At 45.5% G+C, this 27191-nt stretch overlaps 1 protein-coding gene across 2 annotated transcripts in view; it reads right to left on the bottom strand.

The window, feature by feature from the left end:
• Nucleotides 1-4351: 4351 nt before the first annotated feature.
• Nucleotides 4352-27191, bottom strand: part of ITSN1 (intersectin 1) — a 1130286-nt gene continuing 1107446 nt past the window's right edge. For both annotated transcript variants that reach the window (XM_069202488.1, XM_069202489.1), the window contains exons 37-40: nucleotides 25758-25840; nucleotides 25585-25668; nucleotides 13255-13428; nucleotides 4352-4668 (exon numbers count right to left, since the gene is read on the bottom strand). In XM_069202488.1, the coding sequence (XP_069058589.1) occupies nucleotides 4520-4668; nucleotides 13255-13428; nucleotides 25585-25668; nucleotides 25758-25840 (490 nt within the window). In that variant the 3' untranslated portion in view covers nucleotides 4352-4519. The remainder of the gene's footprint in view (nucleotides 4669-13254; nucleotides 13429-25584; nucleotides 25669-25757; nucleotides 25841-27191) is intronic.

Here is a 27191-nt window from a genome sequence, read left to right as displayed (position 1 = left end):
AATAAAAGTGAAATCAGTTCTCCCAGGACCTGGCTTCAGAATGGTGGGTCAAGTCCTTGTATTCTCCCACCTAGATAGAGGCCGCTCCCCGCTCAATGGCATCTACACTGGCTCCTGCTGCAAGACTGGACTATCATCAAGATCAGCTGCATCACTTACAAGGCCCTTCTGTACCAAGACCCCAGTTCACCTGGGTAACAAACTAACAATATCTGAAAGTAAAGGTCAATCTAAGAACTCCAACATATCCGAGCTAGAGGCAAAACATTGCAGGAAGAAGAAAACAAGCTTTCTCAGCCTCCGTTCCCACGATTTACAACAACATCCCTCCGAAGCTAGAACAGCACCAACCCTCCTAAAATTAAGGACGAAAATGAAAACTCACTCCTTAAAGGAACAGTGCCTCAGAGATAGGCTAGCTTCTCATCCCTTCCATTAGCTTTACTTCATCCTTCTGATCCTCTCCCTTGTGCATACCCACTGGGGATTGCCCCCTGTACAACACTCCTTTGTTAGCCAGATAGGTTCCAGCTATAGAAATACCAAAATACACACACATACAAAACATATATCAATTGCAGGTCAATGAACTGTACTGGAACAATACGGTCTCTAGTTTTCATTACCTGATACAGTACCTATGGACAATAATGAAGTAGTCGATATGTGATATGTAGTATGATATATTAAAAAACACAAAAAACTCAAAATAACTCTAAATTAATAATTTGGTCATTGCAACTGGAAAGATTTTGGTGTTGGAATAAGAGTTGGACATTAGTTTTTTTGTAATGGTGAAGCACGGATGAAACGTACAATTATCTCAAGAAATGAAAAAACAGTATTTTACAGTCTTATCTATATGGGTCTTCTTAACCCCATCAAGGCAATACAGACATGACACAACCACCCAGTCAATAGACTGCACATGCAACCTTTCAAAGAACACAGACAGAAGAGCAACATGTAATGTGCTTCACTAATATATTTAATCAACATTTTTCCCTACCATAACACAAACTTTCATGTACAGTATATTCCATAAAATGTATTTATATTTGCCATGGGACAGACAGTACCTTTTATTAATGACATTAAAAAAATCGGAATACTTTTCGGCTTTGGCCAGGGCGTGAAAACAAAACACATTCTTAGCGTTTATTAGAAATCATATTAAAAGTTTGGCCCCATCGAGCATTCGAAACTAAAATTAAAAGGGCGAATTTAAGAAGACTTTACACGTCAGGTAAACAAGGTAGGACACTGGTACAAAATGCTAGAAATTGTTTATGGTGCCAACAGACGCTGCCCATCTTTGCTCCATCCCTTCCTCAGAAGATATTTGCACGCACTAGGCAGAATGCCTGCCAACACCATCCCAGCCATTGCAACCTCGTGGAAAAAAGAACCGTATCTCCTTGCCCTTGCTGGTCTCTCATACAAAATTGAAAACTACCCTTTATAAATTAATAGTTAAGCGGTTAAGTATGAAATGTAAACGTTTTCTCACTCATACAAATATAGTAGAACAGTGGTTGTTATGAAAACACACAGGTACAGATTCAATTTCCCACCGGCGACTCTAAACTTGCACAACATAATCTGGCCTCTTGTGCAGAATTCCAAGCCAAAAAATATCAAACACACCAGATATACACAGAGTTATGTGCTGATGAGAGGAAAAAGTTAGTACTGTGGCAGAACATGCCAATAAATAATACATTTAAAACAAAGATTAATGGAAACGTTTCAACTGACGGGACAAAACAACATTTTTACAAAATTATTACATAAATATGGCAGTGAATGGATAACAGTCAGGCAATGAGCTAATGAGATAAAATAGGCTTTTGAAAGAACCAGAGTAGATGCATTAGCTGTTCATGTTTGCATCTTGTAAGAGCAGGAATAAAAAGTAATTACAAAATTGTGAAAGACATGGTAGAAATTACACACTGATAGTAATTATGAAAATTGCATTGCTACAACCCATTTAAGCAATGTGTCCTGCATGTGCCCTATTTCATAATAAAATTATCACTGCATTCCTGTCTGATCCTCACAAGCCATTGCTATAGTTGCAGAATTAATTAAAAGGAATGTTAGACTAACTTAGACAATTCAACAGACCTGTTATTGCCCGTGGTCTTATTCTACTCTGAGGTTTGGAAATAAAGTGCTTGAAAATTCTGGAACCGTCTGCAGCATAATGGGTTGTTGTGAGTGAGCAGCTTTCAACACCAAGGGTCAGTTTATTGTGTGCCTACCGACAACAGAGGGGTTTGTTCTTATTGTAGCAAAAGAAGAATCCTAACTTATTCGTACGTTTGTGGACAAAACATGGGTATCGATAGTAACTCAGGGATAAATCATGGATAGTTGTGTCAAATATCGCTAACCACGGTATCTCAGTGATCAACCACAGGCAGCTGTGGAATCTCTGCAATAAACCATAATACCTGTGCAACCTCAGCTATTCACAATGGACAAGCGTTGGATCACAGTGATCACTAATGAACTTATTCTCTGAGATCAACCATGGATGTCCGTGGTATCTCAATGATCGACCATGGATATCTGTGTTGACAAAGCATTGATAACCAAGGTCTTTCAACAATAAACAATGCATATCTGTGATATCTCAGCTATCAGTGATGGACAACCGTGGTATCTCAGGAATCAACCTTGGATATTTTTGGTACTTCAGAGATCTATCTTGTGTATCCAAGCTATCTTAGCCATAAACCATGGATAGAGCTGGCTTGGCCTTATTATGTTTTTTTACTATGGTATGGATCAGCGTCTTATGCTTTTCATCTCTTACTGACACATGATGGACCTACCTGGCCAAAAAAAGAGTCTACCATACAGTTCCCAAAAGTTACATAAAAAAATTAAAATGGTTTACAAAGAATGCCCCTTTCTGCTTACTATGGGGCTGCCCAACTCTCCATCATTCAGACACTGCAGTACAAACTTTGATGTAAGAGTAAGGTATATTACCAGTAATTAGAGATGGAAAGACAGTGTATCACTCTTCAAGACAAATGTGGTAACTTGAGAGATTCTGGATACCATACCCACAAATACGTTTAGACCAGCTTGTAAAAAATGTGCTACTTCAGAAGCAATGACAGCAGCTACTCAATTAGCAACATGATCGTGGAAGGCGCAACTTCAGAACCTCATGCTTTTGCGGAAGCACAACTTCAACCTTCATGGTACTGTCAACAGAGGTACGACCCTAGCTTTCATGCTGTCATCACTGGAGGCACAGCATCGTCCTTAGTGTTTTCATTAGAGGCATGACGCCAACCTTCATGCTTTTGTAACTGCAGGCACCACCCTGGCATTGATGCTGTGGTCATTGGAGGAACGCCCTCCGGATTTCACATTGCGGATACACTGCAACACCCAGAAGCCTAGTAGATACTCTCGACTCCAAGTAGGAACGGGTACCGAAGTTTAGATTTTGCCTCATTTAAAATAACCATAATTTTCATAAGCATACAAACATATATGAGTTGTTTTGTTAGTAGTCATTTGCATTATTAAAAAAAAAAAAGGCATGGCCTATCATCATGTCTATCCCTTTGTCTATTTTGTAAACGAGGTTGTCAAAGCCAACGGCGCAAACATATAAACTACTCTAAAATCAACAGTTGCCACATAAATTGAAGTCTACAAGTATAAATCAGCTTCCTGAGCGAGGGCAGTGGTTGCTTTTTCGTACCTGGCCTCAGCACTATCCTCTAAAGTCCAGCGAAGCGAGCAGCAGTCCATGTAGCTTCAGTATTATTCAACTGTGTGTACCATCAACAGCACGTACAGTACGACTCCAACAAAGTAAAAACGTTAAAATGTGGCAGAGGTGACAGATATACTTTAGTAGCCACAGAAAATATTTTTTTAGATTTTTTTTTTTGCAAACAAAGCGTGTAATGATGTATTGAAATACAACCCCATTTATGGAAAATGGCATATTATAATTTACAATGTGCTCCTATCACACGCTAACCTACTAAAAAGTAGATTATTTGCTGCATAAGCAGCACTTTAAATGACTGGAAAAGTTTTAGAATCAGAGCATATCTCTGCAGGTAGTTTGCGCCACCTTTACAGGGTACCACCTAGCGGGAACATCTCTGGTGGATCTTGCCCAGAAACTATTAATTAACATTCTACCTAAGAGCTAAACCATCACAGCAGATGAAGAAAGTTTGCATAGAAGTAGCTGTCTATGTTCATTGCTAAACGTCCAACCCAGGGAATAAATTACATCTCTGCTACTTCTAGAAAATATTCTGAAAATGGCCACAAACGTCCACATAAAAAGACAATTTTCCTTAAAAAAAAAAAAAAAAAAAAAAAAAAAAAAAGGAGCTATGTTTTCATGAAAAATATTTCTGGCGACAACAGGTGTTGCTTCCTCTTCCTCTTTTGACGTCCTCTTGAAGACAAAAGGCCAACAATTCCATGTGAAGAGGAAGGTCTGCTGATGACCCTCTAAGCAGTGCCGCTACGGTTCGTCAAACAGCTGCAGATCCAGTCTAACTACTATTTCTCCGGTTGGCACTTCGTGCAAGAGGAGACACTTGGTGACGGGGCCTTTGGAGCCCTGGTCTTTCTTAATGTCCGCAACACGGATTTCTGTTCGACCCAAAAAGTCTGAAAAAGAAACAAAACAGAGAACACATTACTGTGCATGGATTTTACCTCAATACCTACTAACGACTTTTTCATTTAAATTTCAGCCTGGATGTGAAACGCAGACTTTGTCTCTCAAATTCTCAAAATTATGGTCCACACACATAATTTTTTTGAAGATGTTATTTCTCTTTAGCATAGACGGATGGGTCTTCATTCATTCAAATGTTAGAATATTTAGCTTCCACCTGAAATCTCCTATGACCAACAAAAACGCGCCAGGTGCACATGCTGCCATTCACAGCCTTTGCCACCCAAATTCACTGAACACCAAAAACGTTGTTGTTATCCAAGAAGTCATTTTGGTTAATGTCCTCTTCCCCCTCCCCTCCCACCACCCCCAAAGAATTAAGGCTGCATTGCACATTCTCATCCATTTTCTTAATAAAACAGTCGAAACACTAGTGCAAATATCGGCTTGGGGTGCCCACGGAGCACAATTACCTCACAACAAGCAGAACATTTTCACCAAAACTTTTCCAGAAAGTGACACGGCTGAGATAGCCAAGCTTGGTGGGTCTTTTTGTTGCACAGGACGATCACCACTAAATGTATTATGCCTGGGCGTCGAGAGCATGCCCCTTTTCCCACAGTTCAATACCCTTTAGGAATGAGTTGCACATCATCACATTGCTCTAAAGTATGTTTTCCTAGCTGCTTCAAATAAGTGCTTCTCTGCACATTACATTTCATAGCTCAGATACATTTCATAAGACTCAAAGCTCCTGAGAATCTCCTCATGACCAGAAATGAACAAGTTACCAATCTTCTGTAACGTCTTATCTTGTAGAGACAATATCTAGTTGCAGATTCCTTACCTTTGAATTTTCCCCAGAGGTCAGACTGGATCCAGAGGTTATTCGTGAGCAGTACCCCTGCATGCCGTTAGGTCGCGTCAATCAACTCCACATCCATCATTTGCATCGTCCGCACCAGATACGATGTTTTGCTTCCTATATAGGCATCACCCCAGCGCACTGACGTCAGTTTCTTTTCACGCCTTTCCATGCCAGTAGTGCAGACATTAAAAACACTCACTACTGGTGTGTTAAAAAACTAAGCCCCTAAAAGGAGAGTCCATGCCCCTAGAAATCAGTTTGCAGAGTGGGGATGATGGGAGGGGCAGTAAGGAATCTGCAACTAGATATTGTCTCTACCAGGCAAGTAACTTGTTCATCGGCCACAGACTACTGGTTGCAGAGTCCTTACCTTTAAATAGATGCCCAAGCAATGCCATCCCAGAGGTGGGGCTTTTAACCAAGATCATACTAGAAAGTCCTGCAGGACTTAACGGGCAAAGTGCCAGTCCCTAAAAATCTGACTGTCCAGGCAGTAGTGTTTAGTAAACGTGTGAAGAGATGCCCAGGTTGCCGCCTGACAGATGTCGAGGACTGGAACTTGGCGTGCTAACACAGCGGTCACAACTGTGGCACAGGTAGAATGAGCACGCAAACCTTCAGGGGGTTGTTTTTGGCCAGTGCATAGCAGATATTAATGCAGAGTATGACCCAGCTAGAGATAGTCCGCTTCTGCACTGCCCAACCTTTCTTCGCACACCCACATAACTGACAAAGAGTTGATCATCCGCCCATAACTCTTTTGTACGATCAAGGTAGAACACCAACACTCTTTTTGGGTCCAGGTGGTAGAGTCTCTCCTCTTCCTTAGAAGGATATGGGGGTGCGTAAGAAGTAGACAAGGTGATGGATTGGCCTACATGAAAGGGCATAACCACTTTTAGCAAACAAGAGACCCTAGTGCGAAGCACCACTTTATGAGGATAGATGGAAAGGTAGGGTGCCTTAGATGACAATGCCCGTAGCTCACTCATCCTGCAGGCAGAAGAAATGGCCACAAGGAAGGCGGTTTTTAAAGTGAGAAGCCTTAGACAAGAACTGTGGAGAGGCTCGAAAGAAGCGCACATCAGAAATGTAAAAAACAGATTCAGGTCCTACTGGGGCATAATGAATTTGGATGGAGGAAAAAGATGTATAAGACCTTTGAGGAATCTATGTACAATAGGGGATTTAAAGAAGGTTGATCAGGCAAACTCAAAAAATCAGAAATAGCAGACAAACTTTGATTGCCCACAGCACAGCCCTGCTGGGCCCGGGAAAGGATAAACAACAGGACCTCAGAAAGAGGGGCAGCAAGGGGGACAACAGACTTGTCTGTGCACCATGCCACAAATTTCTTCCAATGACAGGTGTATACCATTTGGTGGAGGGATGCCTGGCTGCCAAGATTACATTACAGACTTCATGAGGAAGGTCAAAAGTTGTCAACTGTCACCGCTCAATCTCCACTTAAGAAGGCGGAGAGTGGGCAGGTTTGGATGCAGTACCCTCCCCCTACTGCTGCGACAGAAGATCTTCCTGAAGGGGCAGTCTGGAGGATCAATGGATATGCTCAGCAGCTTGGGATACCACACTCTCCGTGCCCAGTCTGGAGCCACGTGGATGACTTGGGCCTGGTCGTTCTTGATCTTCTTGAGAACTCTGGGCAGAAGTGGAATGGCTGGAAAGGTGTACAGACCGCCTGAGTTCCACTCGAGACAGAGAACATCTCCAAGTGATTGCCACTTTGGAAACCAAAACGCAAAACTGCTGACATTGCGTGTTCTCTGTGGCGGCAAACAGATATAACCAAGGCCCTCCCCACTGCTGAACGAGACCTTGCGCCACCTCAAGAAGGAGATGCCATTCATGATCCAATAGGCATTTGTGGCTGAGAACATCTGTTCTTGCTTTTAGAGAGCCCACCAGATGCTGAACCACCATGGATATGCCCTGTTGTTCCAGCCCCGTCTCCTGACAATGGGTCCACAACCCCACCCCGCCCTGCTTGTTGCACTACCACATGGTGGTGGTGTTGTCCTTGAAAACCTGCACAATATTTTCCTTGATAAAGGGAAGAAGTGCTTTTAATGCTAGCTGGATCGTACAGAGCTTCAACAGGTTGATGTGGAGGACGGATTCCACCAGGGGATGCCTCTGATCTCCACCTCTCCCAGATGGGTGCCCCATCCAAAAAATGACACGTCTGTTACTATGATCAGATCTGGTTGGGGAAGAAACAGGGAACTGCCTTTGACCCAATCCCGTTAACCACCAATGCAGATCTTTTGCAGTTCCCTATGAGATCTGAACTTTGTTGCAGAGATTTCCCTCATTCTGCACCCACTGGAACTTCACGTCCCACTGCAGAGCCCACAGATGCCACCTGGCATGTGTCACTAGCAGGACGCAGGAGGCCATGAAGTACAGCAGCGTCAGAATCATTATCAGCGACATTCTAAATAACATCAGGATCAGCCTGAATATCTTGGACTCGCCGCTCGGAAGCATAAGCCTGAAAATGCACTCTATCCAGAACAGCTGATAAAAGGGAGCGTCTGAGAGGGAGCCAGGTGTGACTTTGGTACGTTTATAGTGAACTCCAGTGAATGCAGGAGGTGCACCATAATCTGGAGGTGGGAGACGACAGCCTGGGGTGAGCACACCTTCAACAACCAGTCATTTAGATAGGGGAAAACTGAAACCCCTGATCTCCGCAGATGTGCTGCAACCAACACCATCATCTTGGTGAACACCCGAGGGGCACTGGTTAGGCCAAAGAAAAGCACAGTGAACTGAAAGTGCTTGTTCCAGGCAGGACGGTGATGTGGAAATAAGCATCCTGCAAATCCTATGCTAAAACCAGTCTCCTAGAACCAAGACAAGACCTGAGCCAGTGTGAGCATCTTAAACCTCTTCTTGAGGAAGAGATTGAGGGCACGTAGGTCTAGGACAGGGTGAAGGCCCTTGTCCTTTTTGGGAACCATAAAGTAGTGGGAATAGCAATCACAGCCAACTGGCTTAAGGTGTGGAGGAGGCAGACTAGGAGGGGTTAGAGGCTGATACGGGGGTGATGGTCTCATCTGAACTCTGGACACCTGACCTCCGAGGTCAGTGCGTCCTGCATCCTCGGCCACACAGAAGCTCTGCAGCATTCGTGGCATGGTGGCAGGATGGGAATCAGTGCGGCTGGTATCGCCTTCGGTAGCCACAAAAGGGGCAAAAGGCAGACTGGTGGCACGAGGGGCCGCTGCGAGGCCCACGGACCTGGCCGTAGCACGAGAATCCTTGAAGAGCTTGAGTGCCAAATCTACCTGGTCTCCGAAGAGACAGGTGCCATAGAAGGGCATGTCCATCAAAGAAGGATGGACATCCCCCCAAAAAACAGATGTCCTCAGCCAGGTGTGGCGCCTCAGGGCCATTGTCCTGGAAACTGCTCTGCTTAGCGAGTCATCCGTGTCAAGTCTGCAATGAACTGTGAACTTTGCTGTGTCTCTCTCATCAGCAATAGCCTGAGAGAGTATAGCCCGGGCGTCCGCCAGGACCTGTAGCAGCACTCGCACAAACATCCCACAGCGCGTGGGAATAATGGCTCAAAACACATTGGGTGTTCAATGACCGCAATGCAAGGCTGGTGGAAGAAAACATCTTCCCAAATCAATCCAACCTTTTGGATTCCCTATCCAGGGGAGCAGTAGGGAACATGCCTTGGAACGAAAAGGCCTGGACCACCAAGCTCTCAGGGGTGGGGTGTTGCATCAGGAACTTGGGTCTCCAAGTGCGAGATGATGGCGGCAGACAATCATCCTGTTCACAGGAACCCCTGTCCTGGGTGTGTACCAGGTACCCAGGAGAACGTACGTGAGGGCATCAGTGAACGGGTGTAGGGATTCTAAGGTAGAAGCTCCTGGTTGTAGCATCTGTCAAGAGATTAGTCTTGACAGCCTCTGAGGGCAGTTGCAGATCCAGGAGCTTAGCTGACCTTTTCATCACCATTGTATAAGATGCACCCTCCTCTGTAGTCATGGTAGGGGAGAAAGTATGCCAGTATTTGGAGATGTGCCACATCCGCTGGCTTCACCCAAGTCCGTACGCCATCCATTTCATTTTCGTAGGGCTGGTATTCTAAAGGGGCCTGCGATCCCTTACATTCTTACCCAAGGGATAGCCCGGTGAAATGGGGCCCAGGATCGAGCAAGAAGACAAAGTCCCTGCCAGCGTCGGAGTCAGTGCCGGGCGATGCCCATCCGGCTCCATGTCGGGGATGACAAAGGGGATGGTGGCGCCAGGAGCGTTGGCGTCGGGACGGGCACCAGGGAAGGTGGAGGTGGTATGAGTGGTGCAGGTCTGGATCCAGGACTGGATCCCTCAAAGCCAATTGGCATTGAGGCCGAAACAGTTGGCGCAGAACCCAGTGGGGTCCCCTCTGACTCTGTGGGGCCCGAAGGTGCTCCAGTGGAGTCGTACTGCCCAAAAATGAGGCACATGGCCTCATAGAACTCCTTAATTTGGGCATGAGTCGCTCGAGCTCCTGGAAATTCAGGGAGGTGCAGTCAGCCCAGACACAGGTTCTGCAGAACGAGGCCTAGAATGACGACACTCCATATTCACATTGACCAATGGATGAGGAGATGTTGAATAAAGATTCGACTTCTTGCTTTTCTTCTTCTGCCTCAACTTACCCGATCGCCCCAAGGACTTTGAATGGGACGACAGCAACTTTGGACTCCGCGAGTGGTCCTGGGATCTTCCTCACGATAGAGCCCTTAACCTGTGCAGAGGCGTGTGCCAGCCCACCATCAGCTTTAGGGACCGCTCCCTGAAAGCCTTCGGATGCAAGGCCCGTCACTCGCAGAATGAATGCAGGTTGTGGTTGCACTCCAAACAACACTAACACATGAGGTGTGGATACATCGTGGACATCGCCGACGACAGGATGAGCAGGGCTTGAAATCTCCCCTTCTAAAAGACATCCCTCAACACACCAGGAGAAAATTCTCAAAAAAGAGTTTGACAAAAGTCGAAAAAAGACCAGTCAAAAAACAACTGAGGGGTAGCTCTCTCCGGATCAGCGCTGGCTGGCACGGGAAAGAAAAGAACTGACATCAGCGTGCCTGGTTGGCTCCTATAAAGGAACCACAATGTCATTTCTACATGGACAACGCCGACAATGGAGACGACTGGCGCCACCTACCAGTGCACAGGGGGTACTACTCATGAAAATCTTCTAGATCCAGTATGATGCCTGGAGATAATTCAAAGGTAAGGAATCTGCAGCTAGAAGTCTCTATCAGATGAGGTTAATTCACTAGCATTTGGTGGAACTCTGGCAAACCTACTTTACACGAGAATGTCAAGGAGGGTTGCCCTCATTCCATGTTTGTCCCTGTACAGCATTAACATTTGCTGGCCACCTCCTCAGCTAGCCGACTATTAGGAGACAAACACTTTAGGTAATAACACCACCCACACCGGCAAAAATATAACAACTGTTATTTGGAATGATTATTATATTACGAGTAATTGCAACCCACCTGTGGTTAGATAAAAGTCTACCAAAAAGCCAGGCTGAGTGCAGTGTTATTTATCTAGTGTATTGGAGAATACGTATATTTGAGAAGGAAGCCACCTAAAACTCACATAATTAGAGGGTTATTGTGGTCATATGCACCATTTAGGTGCAAACGTTCAGAATATTAAATTTCTAAAGCTTTTGACCTAATTACTATTTAACAATATTACTCAAAATTCAAGACCACTTTGGATATTTTTGCAACACGTTGTTTTTCAATGAACTCACAAAGAGATAATGGATGTTAATTTTCTTCGCTCTTTCTCCACCCAACATTATTTAATATAATTCACCTAAGAGCATGGGCATAAGTTGTTATTCTGATATTAATCGCCACTGAAATGTTGGCTACACGGTTTGCCATGAACTTTACTGGCACCCTGGGGCCCTCCTAGGCACGCACCACGATTGGGAGCTACAGCCACGACAGAGGCACACTTGTGTACTCAGAGTGATGGGGCGCACGAGTGGACTGCCAATCACGAAAGGCAGAGAACGAAAGTTGTCGCCGGACTTGAGACATAGTAAACATCTTACGTTTGTGGGCCACAGGGGTTGCACAGCAGAGTCCCAAGAGAGCTCATATGCATGTGGGCTGCTCTGTACAAACCCGAATGGCTGCACTGCTTGCTTTCTGGTTTATGATTCTGCTCGATATTATGAGCTGCAATCAAGGGAGTAGCCAGAAAAATAAACTACCTCCCACTTAGAACCATGTCCCAAATAGCTCGGAGCAAGCAGGTGAGGAGAACAAACCCACAGAAGTTTAGGAGATTGTTTCCAGACCTTTGCTATCTGTAAGTGAAAGCCTCTTGTGGACCACACAAAAAACAGAGTGGGCTTAGAAACAAAAGAGCGCGATGACGTCATGACGCCAGGCATATGCAGTGCCAACAAGTTGTATCATTGATTGAGATGACGCACCACGGCCTGCCCATCGACTGACCAGAATCCTTTAAACAGCTCCTCACTGTGATCTTCAACGTTGCAGGGAAGCAAATGGGTAACCACCCTTGACGAAGTAGGGGTTGATAATCCATTTCCTCACTTTAAAGACATTATCCTCCTCATAGTCTATGTTTTGCTCCTTGACTGAAGCTATTTAGAAATCTTAGTGTGTAATTACAAGGGGGATCCTTCCGCCCCCCAGCCATGAGGAGCATTTTTTAAAAATCGGGGAGAAAGAGATGGTGTTAACCATCATTTTAAGAAATAAGAGTGAATGTGTGGGTTTCCGTTTGAGCAGTGCTTAATTTGTGTTTGTTGTTTCCGGTGCTAAGCACCGGCACTTATTTTTGAGGGCCGGGGCTTGCTCTTCTGCCTCAAGCATTTGCTGCGAGCAAAAGACACATATGGAAAAGAATGAGGAAGGGAAAGGGAGTGGCTTTATATGGATTGAAGAGGCACGAGATGGCTTCAGGATTACTTTTACGCTGCTTTAGTATTCCGTGTTCACACATTTAATTGCAGCAGGCGCGTGTTTACGAGGAGGGCTTTGGGCACCGGCACCTTTTTATTTACAAATTAAGCACTGGACTACAGTGACACACTGGTGAAAAATAACAGCTAACGACAAACAAATTTTATTTTCATGCAATATGATTATTACGTATGCATATTAGTAGCACAGGGAAAGAAGTCGTGATGAAAGCCAGAGACCTCCAGGGTTGTAAATAACTGGTTGAAACATGTTGGCTTACAGAAGTGAAAACCACTGTAGTTTTCTCACATCATCTAACTACTTAGGTTTTCAATCTTACCAGGGACTGGGAGAATAAAGGTCCATTGGAGGGTAACCTGGGCATTATTAGTCATTTTTCGGTCCCCCATAAAAATATCTGGTCTCTAAAACTTCCTAAATAACAATTCGGTGAGCCGGGATAGGCAACAGATAGCCCTGTGATGAAGCATGCCATGATAGGGAGCAACGGTGGTCTAGTCTCCAAAAACCTTCTGGACTGAATGTCCTTTTTCGTGGCGCACATATTGGAAATATCTGCTATCTTAACATTTTCTTTAGTGATATTAATATTGTCAAACAACCGCTTGTCTTTGCAGTTTGAAAAGGATCTTTCAACAAAGACTCGGTGCTCCTAAAATCATTTACTGTTATTGAGAATCCCTTTAACCTCTACATACCATCAGGTGAGAACTGGTCCCTCTCGAAGACTGTGATACAAAGTACATCCTGCTCCAGGTCCTTGATGAAGAACTGACAGTTTGAGTTCCACTTGGGGTTCAGTGTGTCTTGGATCGTCTTGGTGATATGGCACTGGGAGCCCATGGTGATCTCACAGTATGGATTGCTCTTTCCTGAAATTCACACCACATAGTTAGCACAGTACACTTCACACTTGGGCACACAATGCAAAAAGACCTTGTAAATTAATACAATTTTTACAAGAAAAATTTAGTAACCACTAACTGTTTTCTAACCCTTTATCCTGACTGTTGTAGGTTCCAACCCACTCAAAATATTTTAAATTGCCTATTGTGTTAGAAACTTTCGCTGTCATACAGTCAAACAGGAAGGAGACATTGGTGGATGTAGAGAAGTAGAGTATGGGGTTTCTCCACGGACGCAAGCACTTATATTGGCCAGGTGTCAAACTGGCATGGGATATTTTTCAATAACAGTGCTCCCAAACGCCGCTAGGTGGCACCATGCGACACCACACTGACTCCATACTGCCCCAGAAGTGAATGAATGGAGAAGCATCTGAGCGCTATCCCTGCACATTGATGTCAGTTTTTTTTTGGTCTTTTCCCTTTCTACACCCTCAGAGGTGGAACATGCACAATTGTGGACAACAGTGTGCTGATCACTAACTTCATATATGTACATATATATATATATATTTATATATATATATATACACAGAGACACACATTTGAGTGCTTTTATTACACAAACAAGGCTGAGGGACACGACATGATTTGCACAGCTAATTACAGCTGGCCAAATTCAGTGTTTTTATGTTTTGATTCCTAATCATGATGTCATTCAACTGTGTTTTATCAGAGAATATAAAATATGCGCAAATGTATTATGAGCAGAATGAGAGCAGAATGAATAGTTATCCCTAACAAAGATTTTTAGTGAACATTTGTTTTTTTGTGTTGATATATTGCGCTCACCTCCCTTGTGTTCAGGCCCTGATGTTGACAATCATTCACCATGAGGCTTACAATGGGATGGAGCTTAAACATTCATTGGCACACACATGGCACTGTAAAAGTGTCTTAGGTAAGATCATTTAAATTGTTTGTTTTTCTCAGGTGGCAGTACAGATCTCCTTCCCTTTCCATAACTAACATCAGAATGCAGGTGGGTGTTTGAGAGCCGTATGGGATGCCCAGGGCTACAGTAATCTACAAACATTTTTATATCTTCCTTGAAAGTGCAGCTGTCGCCTGGCCTTAAGTACTCAACAAAAACAGAGCTTTCAGAGTACAACGAAGATCTACCTACATGGTGGTTTCCCTAGGTAGAGGATTTGATTGCGCCAAAGTTGTGTGTTCACACTAAAAAGAGTTCTTGTATTGCAATTTTTGGCTAGTGGCAAAACTTATAATCTATACAGAAGGTCTAAGGTGATCATGGTGGCAAGCTAATGATCATGGCTATAGGCCTGTTCTGTTTAATATGACATATTATGAAAAAAGCAGTAGGACCTAGGTATTTATTGTGAAAAGCATATGTAAAAGCCACTTAGCATTTAAGGTTGAATTGTTAGTACTCTCTATTAAAGGATATAGATACATTTTTTTTTTTTTTACATACATCTCACAGATTACAGTAGAAGGCAAAGGTTTTGTTGGTAGTTAGACCCTCTGACAAATCACGGATATATAAATTTTGCGCTGTGAGAGTTCTTGTTTAGCCCTCTAGGGAGAGATAGTATTTTGCTTTGCCAACTTTAATTTTGTGTACTTGGTAATTTTATGAATGTGTGCCTGACGTCTACCTGTGGGAAAGCTTGCGCTCAAGTACAGTATGCCTGAGTTGATCACGGTAGCAAGCCACATCTGTTCTGTTTATTATGAAGTTATCACAAAGGTAGTAGGCACTCATCAAGGACCACCCCCCCACTGCCAAAATGAACCTCCACGACTGAATGAAGGCCATCGCCGACTGGACGGAGAGCAGTCGCATGAAACTGAACTCGGACAAGACGGAGATCCTTACCCTCAGCTCCACCCCCTCTGCCTGGGACGACTCCTGGTGGCCGGCCACTCTAGGAACCTCACCGACACCCACCAACCACACATGCAACCTGGGATTCATCCTGGACTCATCGCTCACCATGACCCAGCAAGTCAACGCTGTCTCATCATCCTGCTTCAACACTGTCCGCATGCTCCGCAAAATCTTCAGGTAGATCCCCACCGAAACCAGAAGGACGGTCACCCAGGAACTCGTCAGCAGCAGACTGAACTACGGCAACGCTCTCTATCCGGGAACCACGGCCAAACTCCAGAAAAGACTGCAATGTATACAGAACGCCTCCGCACGCCTCATCCTCAACATCCTGCGCCGCAACCATATCTCAGCCCACCTGAGAGACCTACACTGGCTCCCCATCAACAAGAGGATCACCTTCAAGCTCCTCACCCACGCCCACAAAGTACTCCACAACGCCGGCCCAGCTTACCTCAACGAACGACTCACCTTCTACGCCCACAATCGTCAACTCTGCTATACCAACCTCACCCTCGCCACCGTTCCTCGCATCCACAGGATTACAGCCGGCGGCAGATCGTTTTCCCACTTTGCAGCCAAGACCTGGAACACCCTCCCCATCCACCTATGACAGACCCTGGACCTGCTGACCTTCAGGAAATGCCTCAAGACTTGGCTGTTCGAACAGTAGCATCTCCCCCACCCCCCTCTACCCCACCTTGAGACCCTTGCGGGTGAGTAGCGCGCTCTAGAAATGAATGAATGAATTAATGAGTAGGCCTGGCCTATTTACTGTGATCAGCATTTGTTAAAGCCAAAAGGCCTCTAACTGTTGATTGTCATCACTCTATGTTACAGGCTGTAGACAGGCATTTGGTTATATGTACTATCAAGGATTACCATAGTAGGCAAGTGTTTTGGGGTTGCTCTCATAATACGACAAATCCTGAGAGTAGAAGATTTTAACTTTGATGATTCTTGTTAGGCCCTACTGAGAGAGGGGGCGTATATTGCTTAGTTAACCGTAATTCTATACATATTTGTAATTTTACAACTGTATGCATGTTGGTTGCCAGCGTATGTGCACTTTAGTTAGCCTGTTTTGGTTATGATGTCATGCCAGTGGTTAAGGTTATGGGCCTTACAGGTTCAATGGGAAATATTACATCAGATTCCATAGAAGTGATCTGTTTATATTGAAATGTTATGACAAAGCAAGTAGGCCTGATTTACTTATTGTGGAAAGCATGTGTTAAAGGCAATAGGCTTTTAGGGGTGGATTATTACTCTGCTGTGCTAAAGCCTGCAGGCAGGTATTTTGTTATCCTGAATCTCACAGATTACCAGAGGAGGCAACGGTTTTGATGTCCCATCTGAATAAATCATAGGGATAAAAGTTTGCACTATACTAATCCTAAACAGGCTCTAAAAGAAGTGAATTTCTATTGTTATGGCAAATGGAATTTTGTATATTTTGTAATTTTATCATAGTACACCTGATGGTTTAGTTGTAGGAGAGCTTACGACAAACACAGTAGGCATGAATTGGATATGGCGATAAGCCAACAATAATGTTAACGGCCTGATTGTTTATAATGAAAAGTTTCTGATCACATGTGCACATCCACCTGAACATGAATGTTTCAGTGTCAGAGCTGGTTGGTAGCCCTTTAGTTTTACATTTCCCCCTTTTAGAGTCCCCTTTTCATTTCTTTGATTCCCTGCTTCCTATTTTAATTTGGCATAAGAGTATACTACAGCTCTCTAGGCAGTGCTAACAGGTCGCCCGCTTGCCACTCATTTCACTTGCAGTATGCCACATCCCACTTGGTCACTTCCCCTAAACCGGGTGACTACTACAGAATGCTGTTGTCCATAACGTATCATAGTTTTACCATTCCAAGATGTCAAACGTGTTGGTTCCTAATGTGGCAGCCATGCTGGAATTTTAAAACAATTATAGACTATGTTCAATACTTCTGAACGATGGACACCATATGCTATATTTAGTTTTGTTATTCCAAGCATACACAAATGTACAGATTGCATATTTTATTTTTTCCTACTTGTATTCTTTTAATTGATCTTGCATAAGTTGCTGAGTGTGTGTTTTACTGTGGTTGCGTCAGAAGGTGAATGCAAGAATGAATCAGTGGATGGATGGCTGGATGTACGAGTGCAAATATGAGTGACAGAGCACATGTATGATGACTTGAGTGACTAAACTCATGAATGAAACAATAGGCACTTTCTTTCATGCGCATGATCTATTGGCATTGCAAATACTGCTTTGGATTTTCTTGTCCGTGGACCCTGCCCAAAATCTGCCTCTGGGAGCAATGTCCCAAGTCCTTGTGAGTGCTTCTGATAGGGTACAGGGTGGTAAAGGAAAGTCCTGTCTTTCTAGCATGGATAACCCCACATTTTGCCTGATGTCAGAGTGTTTAGACTGTAGTTCACTGGGATCCTGCTAACCAGGACCCCAGGGTCTGTGCTCTCTCCTCTAACTTTGGTTGCTGGTAAATGTTTTAGACCCACAATTGGCATACTGGTGCACCTATATAAGTCCTTAGTATATGGTACTTAGGTACCCAGAACATTGGTGCACCATGGGACCCCCATAGGCTGCAGCATATATTTTGCCACCAATAGGAGCCCATGCAAACTGTGTCTGCAGGCCTGCCATTGCAGACTGCATGTAATGGTGCATGCAGCTTTCACTTAAGAATTAAGGCTTGTCTTGTATCCTGGTCGCTGCACTTTTCCACAGTAAGTCACCCATCTGATAGGCCCTTCAGCCCAAAGGCAGAGTGCATGACCTTAAGTGTGTGGGTAACCTTGCATGAGCAAGGTACCCCTACAAACCCCAGCCTCCATTCCCTGGGCTCTGTAAGTGAGAGGAAGCCAACTTAAGGTATGTAGTAGACACTGGCCATGCGAGTGGTCTAACTACATAATGGCTTGTTTGGTATGAAACATGTTGTAATCATGCAACTACACCGATTCCGGTGCTAGAGGCATGATCCCCTGTACTCTAGGGGTTCTTTAGAGAATCCCCCAGTTCTGCCTGTGCAGCCTTTTGGGGTCTGGCTGCCAGCCAACATTGCTGCCCACCCCAGACACTGTTCTGCCCTCCTGCTGGTGAGCCTGGCTCAGGTAGAGGAAGGGAGAACAAAGGATTTCCTGCAAGGGAGAGGTGTGACCACCTCCCCCTGTGTATTAGATGTCTAAGGGCTGGAGTGGCCACTGAGCGCCATCAGACTGCTTTGAAGGGCACATTTGGTGCCCTCCTAACATAATCCTGCTTGCACCAGTTCAGGAACACCGGGTTACCACTCTGGTGTGAAAATTCACAAAGGACAGGGGAGTGACCACCCCATGTCCAGCTCCAACCCCTAGGGAGGTAAATAGAGCTCTGCCAGGAGGCCACTTGATTTTTCCATCTTGAAAATAAGATGTGCAGAGGCCCTTGGAAGCATCTAACTGGTTAGGCCAGGTAGATGACATTCCTGACCCCCTCTGATAGGAGGGTCACCTCCGAGAGTGACCAACCCCCTTTTAGGGTTACTTAAGGGCTCCCCCTGCAATGGGTCCTCAGATTCGTAGAGCAAGACTCTACAAAGAACTCTCACATGACTGTTAGCGGTAGCATCTTCCAGAATGTCATCTGTCGACGCAAGTTCGACACAGCACAGGTCAGATTTCCATCAAACAGATCAGTATCCCCTTGATATACCTGTATGCCAAGATATCTGAAGGTGCTGGATTGCCACTCTAGGCCAGGGGCTATCGATGTGAGGTCTGGATCAGCACAGCAAGCGACAACGGGAACACACAAGACTTGGCCCAATTTACTCGCAAGCCAGAAATCCTTCATGCGCGTAGAGTAATGGTATTATATCGCTGAGGAACTCCGCAATATCTCTAATGTACACTAGAAAGTTGTCTGCATATAAAGAGACTGTATGGTTTCCATCACTCAGTGGTATGCCCCAGGAGCGCCCGCCTTGCAGAGCGTGACCAACAGTGGCTCTACTGCCAGAGCGAAGAGCAGAGGGGATAAAGGACAACCCTGTTGTGTGTCTCTCCTGATACAAATGGAGGGCGACATTAGGTGCCCTGTTTTGGTTCGAGCTGATGGAAGCATATATAGCAATTTCACCAGTTGTATAAAACGCGGGCTAAAGCCATATTCGGGCAAAACTGCTAAAAGGAAAGGCCATTCCAGCGAGTCAAATGCTTTCTCGTGGCCAACACCAGGGAGAGTACGAAAAAACCTACACAGGTTGAGGGATGTCGTACAGCCCGGCACAAAACCGTTCTGATCCTCATGCACTAATACAAGCACCAGTGGGGCCAGTCGCATTGCAACAATTTTGGCTAATATTTCATAATCCGTATTGAGGAGTGCCAGCGGTCTGTAGGAGTCAGACTGGTGGGGCCCTTATGCGGCTTCAGTAGGGAGACCACTGTGGCCTCTCTCAATGTAAGGGGTAAGTGCACCTGTTCCAAAGCTTCCTCATATAGAGTAAACAATTTAGGTGCTAGCTGAGCTGCGCATGTCTTATAAAATTAGTCCAGGAGCCTATCTGGATGGGGCGCTTTGCCATTGGCGAGAGAACGAATGGCTTCCTGCACCTTGGACAGCAGGAGAGGGCCATCTAGTTCTGAATATTGCTTGGCAGGGATCCGTGGCAGCGTAGCCTTAAACGCGTCCCATTCCATTGAACGAGACGAGGCTGTGTCTGTATTGAGTTCAAAGTAACTAGCTATCCGTTGCCCAGTCAATTCACGGAATGCCGGGTCCTCCAACGTCATAGGTTGCAGCCTCCATGTGGGGGGCAGAAAGGTGGGTGGTCTCATCCCAGTCGAGCTGGAGGTATTGGGGGTTGAGATTGGAGTGAGTACGGCCCAGATAATCGGTCCGTGCAACCGCTGGGACCAGGTTGGCCTTACAGAGTAGCCTGTCAAGTTGGACATGTAAATCATGAGGGGCTGAGTAGAAGGAGTATACTCTGGCCGCAGCATTATAATGGCACCAGACATGCGTCAATTGCCAGTGGTGCAACCAGGTTACTAAAAAGTGGGCATCAGAGCTAGCAGTAGTGCATTTCAGTGGTGGAAAGCCCCTGTCCAGATGCGTATCTAGTACACAATTAAAGTCCCCACAAATCAGCCACAGGCATCGTTCCATCGAGCCAGCAATCGATTGAGTGCGCTTAAAAACGAGGCCTGGTCTACACTGGGAGCATATATATTACCAAGTCGGATGTGACGACCACTTAGCTGGCCTCGAATGAACATATACCAGCCATTTGCCTCTGCGACCTGCTCTATCAGATCAAACGGGATCCCCGGTCTAATCCATATTAACACACCTCACACATAAGATGAGTAGTTTGTGGAATATACGTGGCCTCGCCATTTTCTTCTACGCGTGTCTACCTCTGAGCTTGTTAGGTGAGACTCTTGTAGCATAGATTTATGAGCATCGCAGCGCTTCAGACAGGAGTATATGGCGTAGCAACGAGCTGGAGTGTGCATGTCATGAATGTTCCATGTCATTAGGTTAATGTGCGCCATCATATGTAAGATGAACAGCCGGGGGTGCTGCGCATATTTGCCACACGACTGACAGCGTCCTTAGTGCGTGTGAGGGAGCAGAGCAATGTGTAGTAAGTAACTTCATGAGTTGCCTAGCGGTGGACAGGTTATTGGGGGTTAACAACGAGCAACATATTGTAACAAGAACATTGGAAATACCAAAAGAGTAGCACACTAGAACAAGTGGCCACCCAAACTGGGTAATGACAACTAAGACAAAAGATAGTTGGTCTTACGGTAGGGGTGACCGGATGAGAACCCGCAGTATGTAACAACAGAGGGACTACATTGTGCACCACTTTACGGACAGAACAATGTTCACGACCATATAAGGAGCATTATACATTATCAAGAGTAGAAACATGAATAGAAACATGAATATAAAGACAACTGAGCTCAAATTATATTGTCTGATGTCTGTGGGGTTATATCTGGAGGAACATGCGAGCTTTGCACAGACGGCCATGTGATAACAGAACTCTCTCCATCGAAAGAAGGGGAGTCTGGAACATTTGGACTGGAGCAACACCCCGCACTTGAGAGCACGGCTGCTTGCTGTAAGGCACTACACCACTCCTGGATTCTCTGCTCCAAATCTGGAACTGCAGGAGGGTCTCTGTCCACTCGCGCCTTCATCCGACGTTGCCCCCTGCGGTTCCGCCGGATATTATCTTCCTTTGTTGATGCCGACTGAGCCGGTCGTGGAGCACCGGTATAAGGGCTTGCCAGCCAGTGCATAGTGTCAGAGGCTACTACCCGAAGCCTAGCTGGGAAGAGGAGAGAGTAAGCAAATCCCATTTCACAAAGACGTCACTTCACTACAAAGAAATTATTGCACTGCTGCTGTAAAGAAATGTATAGTCTGGGAAGAACATCCCATTAGCATTGCCCACCCTTATCTTCATCATTAGGCGGGTTTCCTTTAACACAATGTCTCTGTCACGGTAATGAAGGAATCATATTACCATTGGTCGCGGGTTGGCACTCGCAAGGGGTCGTCGGGCAGGACTCTGTGTGCCCGTTCAATGGAGAAAAAGTGTGTAAGGGTATCTGGGGGAGAGCCGTGCGCAGCCAGCCTTCGATGTACCGCACGGGATTGGCCACCTCGGTGCCCTCTGGCAGGCCCACCAGGCGAACATTGTTTCTATGGGATCTGCCCTCTGCATCCTCCGCTCGCTGCTCCAGTATGCGTACTCTTTCCGATAGTTCCTTCAGGGAGGTTTCCAGGTTGGTCGTTCTGGGCGGCAAAGTCGTTACAGTTTGCTCCATCAGTGCCACCCTGTCCATGGAGGAGACTCAGATACGAGGAGACCGCGTCTATCTTAGACTATAGTGAGGTCCGACTGCCATCATTATAATACAGCATCTAGCTTGTCTTCTATGGCAATGGGGCGTTCTGCATTCGCCACAGTGATCGTTGGATTTGGTGGGGCCCCCTAGCACCAAGACGTAGGTGGTTGCCCCCAGGTCGCTGACAATCCCTGGCCAGCAGCACAGCATCGTGTGAGGGGCCATGAATCGATACAGTGTGCTCCGCACCTGTCCATCAGTGCCTCGCGCTGTAGCGTACATTCATAATGGGTACTTAATAGCAGCACGGCTGGGCTGTTGTCGGTGCGTTCCGCTGGCTAGAGATGGAGGTGTAATGGTTTTGTCAGCAGGTCACATCCCCAGAGTCCATCACACAGCTCATTTACCCGAGCCCTGCACCTCCAGACCATCACACTCGTTACGCCGCCAGGTCCTGCGATAGGTCACCAGCAGGGGAAAAATGGACTTAATGCGCACAGCTGCTGCAAGCTGCACCCATCTGGCAGGACTCGTCCAAAGTCGCCTCACGATGCTCAGCGTTACAGTTCCACAGGTAGTGCACAGCCTGCCTCCAATAACGCAGGCCAGGGCAGCAGCACAATCGGGGCACACCGATGCAACTCCTGCACACAGACAGTGGGATCTCTACTTCCTGGGAGCCTCCGCAACAATGCCGGCAGCAGGTCACGCCCTCACTCCCCCTCCAGCTCGGGAGTGCGCTCCACAGGGCCCAGCCACTTCAGGGAGCCCCTTGCGCTTCCTGTCGCTATAGCAGGGCATTTCCTGCAGCCCTAGCACGCGCCAAGATTTCACGTGGCTCCACTCATCTCCATTCAAAAATGGAACCGCCGCCAGTCAGTCCCCGGATCCAGCTCACCTCTTTATTCCTGCGCTCGGGGCACCGCTGCCTCACTGTGCCGTCAGCTGCACTCGGCTGGCTCTCGCAGGATGCCCCGGCGCTGGGTTGCTTCAGTTTCACCAAGGGCTGGCCCAGCGCGCCAATTTTGTTGCCTGGGTCGCGTTGCTGCTGTAGAATGCTTTGGCTGTTTACAGTCTCCGGGACGAGGCGGGAGCCGGTTTCTGCCTCCACGATGCTCTGTGCGCGCCGCCGCTTGTTGGCACTTCCCCTTATGCCAGTCGCATATTGCAGGATAACTCCACGCCGCTGCGGAGCTGATCTAATGAGCGTCCACCATGATGGCTCCTCAAGCCACGCCCCCCTGGAAGAGGGACTCCATATGTGTCCCCATGCTGCAACCCCAAATGTGGTGATCTAACCTGGCAGAACCCTAGTCAGATTGTTTAAGCCCCAATGTGCATCACAAAACATTATCAAAGTGGTCATGGATGCTGGCGCCACAGTGTGGTTGGAAGGCGAAATTATGGACACTTTTCATGCATACACACTAACCTGTACACAGCTCAGCTCACAGTTCCTTTTAAGCGTGCCTCCTTGTCTCTGTGTCTATAACACAGCGCAGGCGCAAAGGCAAAGTGATTCCCTCATTTGCATGCAGTCAGGTTCCGATGCAAATGAGGGAACACCCACTGGTGATAGTGCTGGCACTATATGTGTGCAAGCGCTATCTGTATTACATAAAGGGCTGCACAAGTGCCTGCAGCAGTTTCTGTAATACCATGGTGCCCCGGGGGCACGCAAAGTGGGGGCACATGTCCGTTGTGCACCCGCTGCACTATGTATAATACAGCCTCTGGTGTATTCTACCCAAGCAATATAACACAGTTCTTTATCTGGGAGCACCATGACCCCCACTGTGCACCCTCCCCTCCCCCTATAAGGCAAGGTAAGTATTTTTCAGCTAACCTCGGGTTGTGTGTCCATCTAAATAAGCCCTGACAATGTTGTTTTAAGGAGATCAGTGGGCAATGGAGGAAGGATATTACAAAAGAGGAACAGTAGTATTGGTATTACTATATTTTAATAAGTTCAGATCAACCTGCCATAGACAGGGGAAGCTGTATCCTTTTATCTACCTGATTTTGTTTTACAAAGAATGTTTTCCTGTAGTACAGCTATGGGGTCTGTATGTAGCGTGATCACCAGGTACCTGATGAGTTCTTCCCTCCAATCCAGTGCATAGTCAAGGGTTGTTTTTGTGCCCTTGCTTTAGCAGGACAATTTCAGATTTATTCCAGCTGATATGTAAACCTGTCATTCATTCTGCCATAGGTCAGTACTTGTATGAGCACTGGGGGTTGGTTAATATTATGGTATTTTATGTACAATAGGACTTCATCTGGATAGAGCGAAATCGATGTTTTGCATTCACCCATGTGGATACATCTTTCTGCATGATATTTACGAATGATGCATGCCAGAAAGCCAGGGAATCCATAGCTATTATAAACAGTAGATGTGAAAGAGGGCAGCCCTCTGGTGCCCCAAGTGATATGTATCCCCTCAGATAACAAATCAATTATTAGCTATTGGATCGGTATAAATGCGCCTAATGAAATTGACGAAGATTGCCCCCAACCCCAGCCTTTCAATCACTTTTAGCATGAAATCTCAAGTCTGTGAAACAAATATTTTTTTCAGCATTTAAAAAGGGAGCAGCCACAGGCAATGAGGGGTGGTCTGATGCAGTAAGCTAAATGACAGTCACAGATTTAAGCTCCTAGATCTCTCAGGCACAGTGCCCGGCGCCCGACTCGTCAGTAAAGACCAGGTCTGACATGTTTGGCAGGAGTTGTTTAGCTATAATTTTGGCCAAGATTATCACATCAAGATTAATAAGAAAGAATGGTCCATAGAAGGAGCACTGGGAGGTTCGGCTGCCCGAGCTTCAGCAATGTTCCCGACTAGGCCCCTATATTTTTTATAAAATTCATCAGACATGCTATCACCACCCGGCACGTTCCCTCTTGCCATGTCTCGACCGCCACATGCATCTCCATGGCTGTGATGGGGACATTTAAGGGATAACTATGCCAGGATTCCAACCAGGCCACTGTGGCCCTTTCTAGATAGCGGCACTGCCCCCATTTCATCGCAGGTGTTTCTGCAGAGGGTCCAATGTGTCCTTTGACTGGGGGGAGGGGGCATCAGTGACGAATATATACAATGTATCATTGATGGGGTGACAATATCTAGAGTTTGTTATTTGAGTTAATGAAGTGCTTGGCCTGGGGTTTTGTCAATTTCTACAACTTCTGATATGGTGTTAGCACGGCTGAAACTGTCCTATATTTATTTACACATATGCACTGCATAATAGTTGCGTTGTAATATAACCTGCGCTAAAGTTATTTGCATATGGATTGTGTCGAAAAAGAGCGAAAACATGACAGAACCTAGCAGCTGCCAGAAATTCCCAACCATAGAGATGTGAAACAAAATGAGCACTCACCATGTGACCTGCAGGGTTTCAGCTCTATTCCTTCAACGATATTCACCATCAATCTGCCAATACCTGTTGCCCGCTGAGATCGAACTGTAAAAGATGAAAATGAGAAACGTCTTCAGAATGAGTCTGATTTCTGGATACTTAAATGAAACCCTCCTTGATCACGCTAACATTACCTAAGTATGCCTTTTCCCTCTTCCTTTTCTCTGTTTCTATATAAAGTTCTGAGGCCGCTTTAATTTTCTGAACCCACGCAGTCCTGAAATAAAGGTTTACAGATAAAGATAAAAATAAAGGTTTTCATACAAGAATAAACAAAAAAACTCACATTAAAAGCCATTGTGCATCAGTTACTAACGAGCAATCCTATTATTTTCATTCATCCATCTTCACCCCAACCCTCATTATATGATGTTCTCTTGTACCCCGTCTGTTGCCCATTCCAGCTGAAAATAAACTATATCACAGGACCTCTCCTCGCCAGAGAACACATATTTTCCCTTTTTATTATCCCTCCTGAAGAACTATTCAGGTCTCTAAGGAAAGTATTAGCCAGACTGGGTATATTACCTCATTATTAATCTTCCATGCCCCACTCCTGCTTCCTGAGTATGTACCCATCACAGGTGTCATACAATATACAGAAATAAGCTAAGTATGATGACTTCTTGAAATAAGTGTTATTTAAAAAAAAAAAGTAATACCATAAATATACCATACATATAAAACATCTGACAACATTTTGGAGCCAGCTTGCTTAGATCCAGGGCAACTGAGGTAAGAGAACTTTGACGAAGGTGGAAAGAGCAGAACAAATTGCTGCCCTTCAGAAAGAGAAGAACTTTGAGCTTTTGTCCATAAAGCCCCTGGTGGACCTAATGTGCACTGCTGAGAACAGTGCCCATGGAGATGCACCAAACAACTCAAAATCATAGTTATCATCTTCTCACCCTAACAAGTTAGTCTAAAATCAAAAAAAGGCAAATATACATTGTGATTGGGGTACGATAAGCAAATTCAAGACATATCAAGAATGTGCAGTGTGGAATCTTCTGGGGAACATGGTTCTGTAATAACAAGGCAAATAATCTTCTACTCTCTATAAAATGAGAAAGACACCTGTGGATTAAAATGTGGGCCTTGTCTGGGACAGATCGCTTCAGGAGAAACCCTGAGACAGAATGAACTAGGAACTAATGGTGCCAGTTCTCCCAATCGTCACTATAAGCACTAAAGGAAAAACTTAATGTGTATAACGAACAATATTATAATAATAAAGCAGATTTAAACCATAAATAATGAAATCCGTAAACATCAAGTGCTTGAGAAAATTTCCCTGAAACAACTCCAAAGGTGGGTCCTGCAAAGCAGGTAAAACAAGAGGCAAACTGTATCTGGTTAGTGTTCCCAATGAAAATCAACGGTAACAACACAAGAACAACCTCTACTATAAATACACTGGCTTAGCCCAACAGCATCAGAAGTAGCTGTTTGGTTAAGAGAAGGCACAAGAATGGATTGTATCTGAAGAAGTCAGGATGAAGTTAGCGAGGACAGACAAACTGCCAGAAGATTTGGAGATGCGTCAAGAGTTAACTAGAGATCAGGGC

This window comes from Pleurodeles waltl, chromosome 8, assembly GCF_031143425.1.
Source record: "Pleurodeles waltl isolate 20211129_DDA chromosome 8, aPleWal1.hap1.20221129, whole genome shotgun sequence".
NCBI lineage: Eukaryota > Metazoa > Chordata > Amphibia > Caudata > Salamandridae > Pleurodeles > Pleurodeles waltl.
Note: the sequence above shows the minus strand (reverse complement) of the source record. Positions and strands in the feature narration are given on the sequence as shown.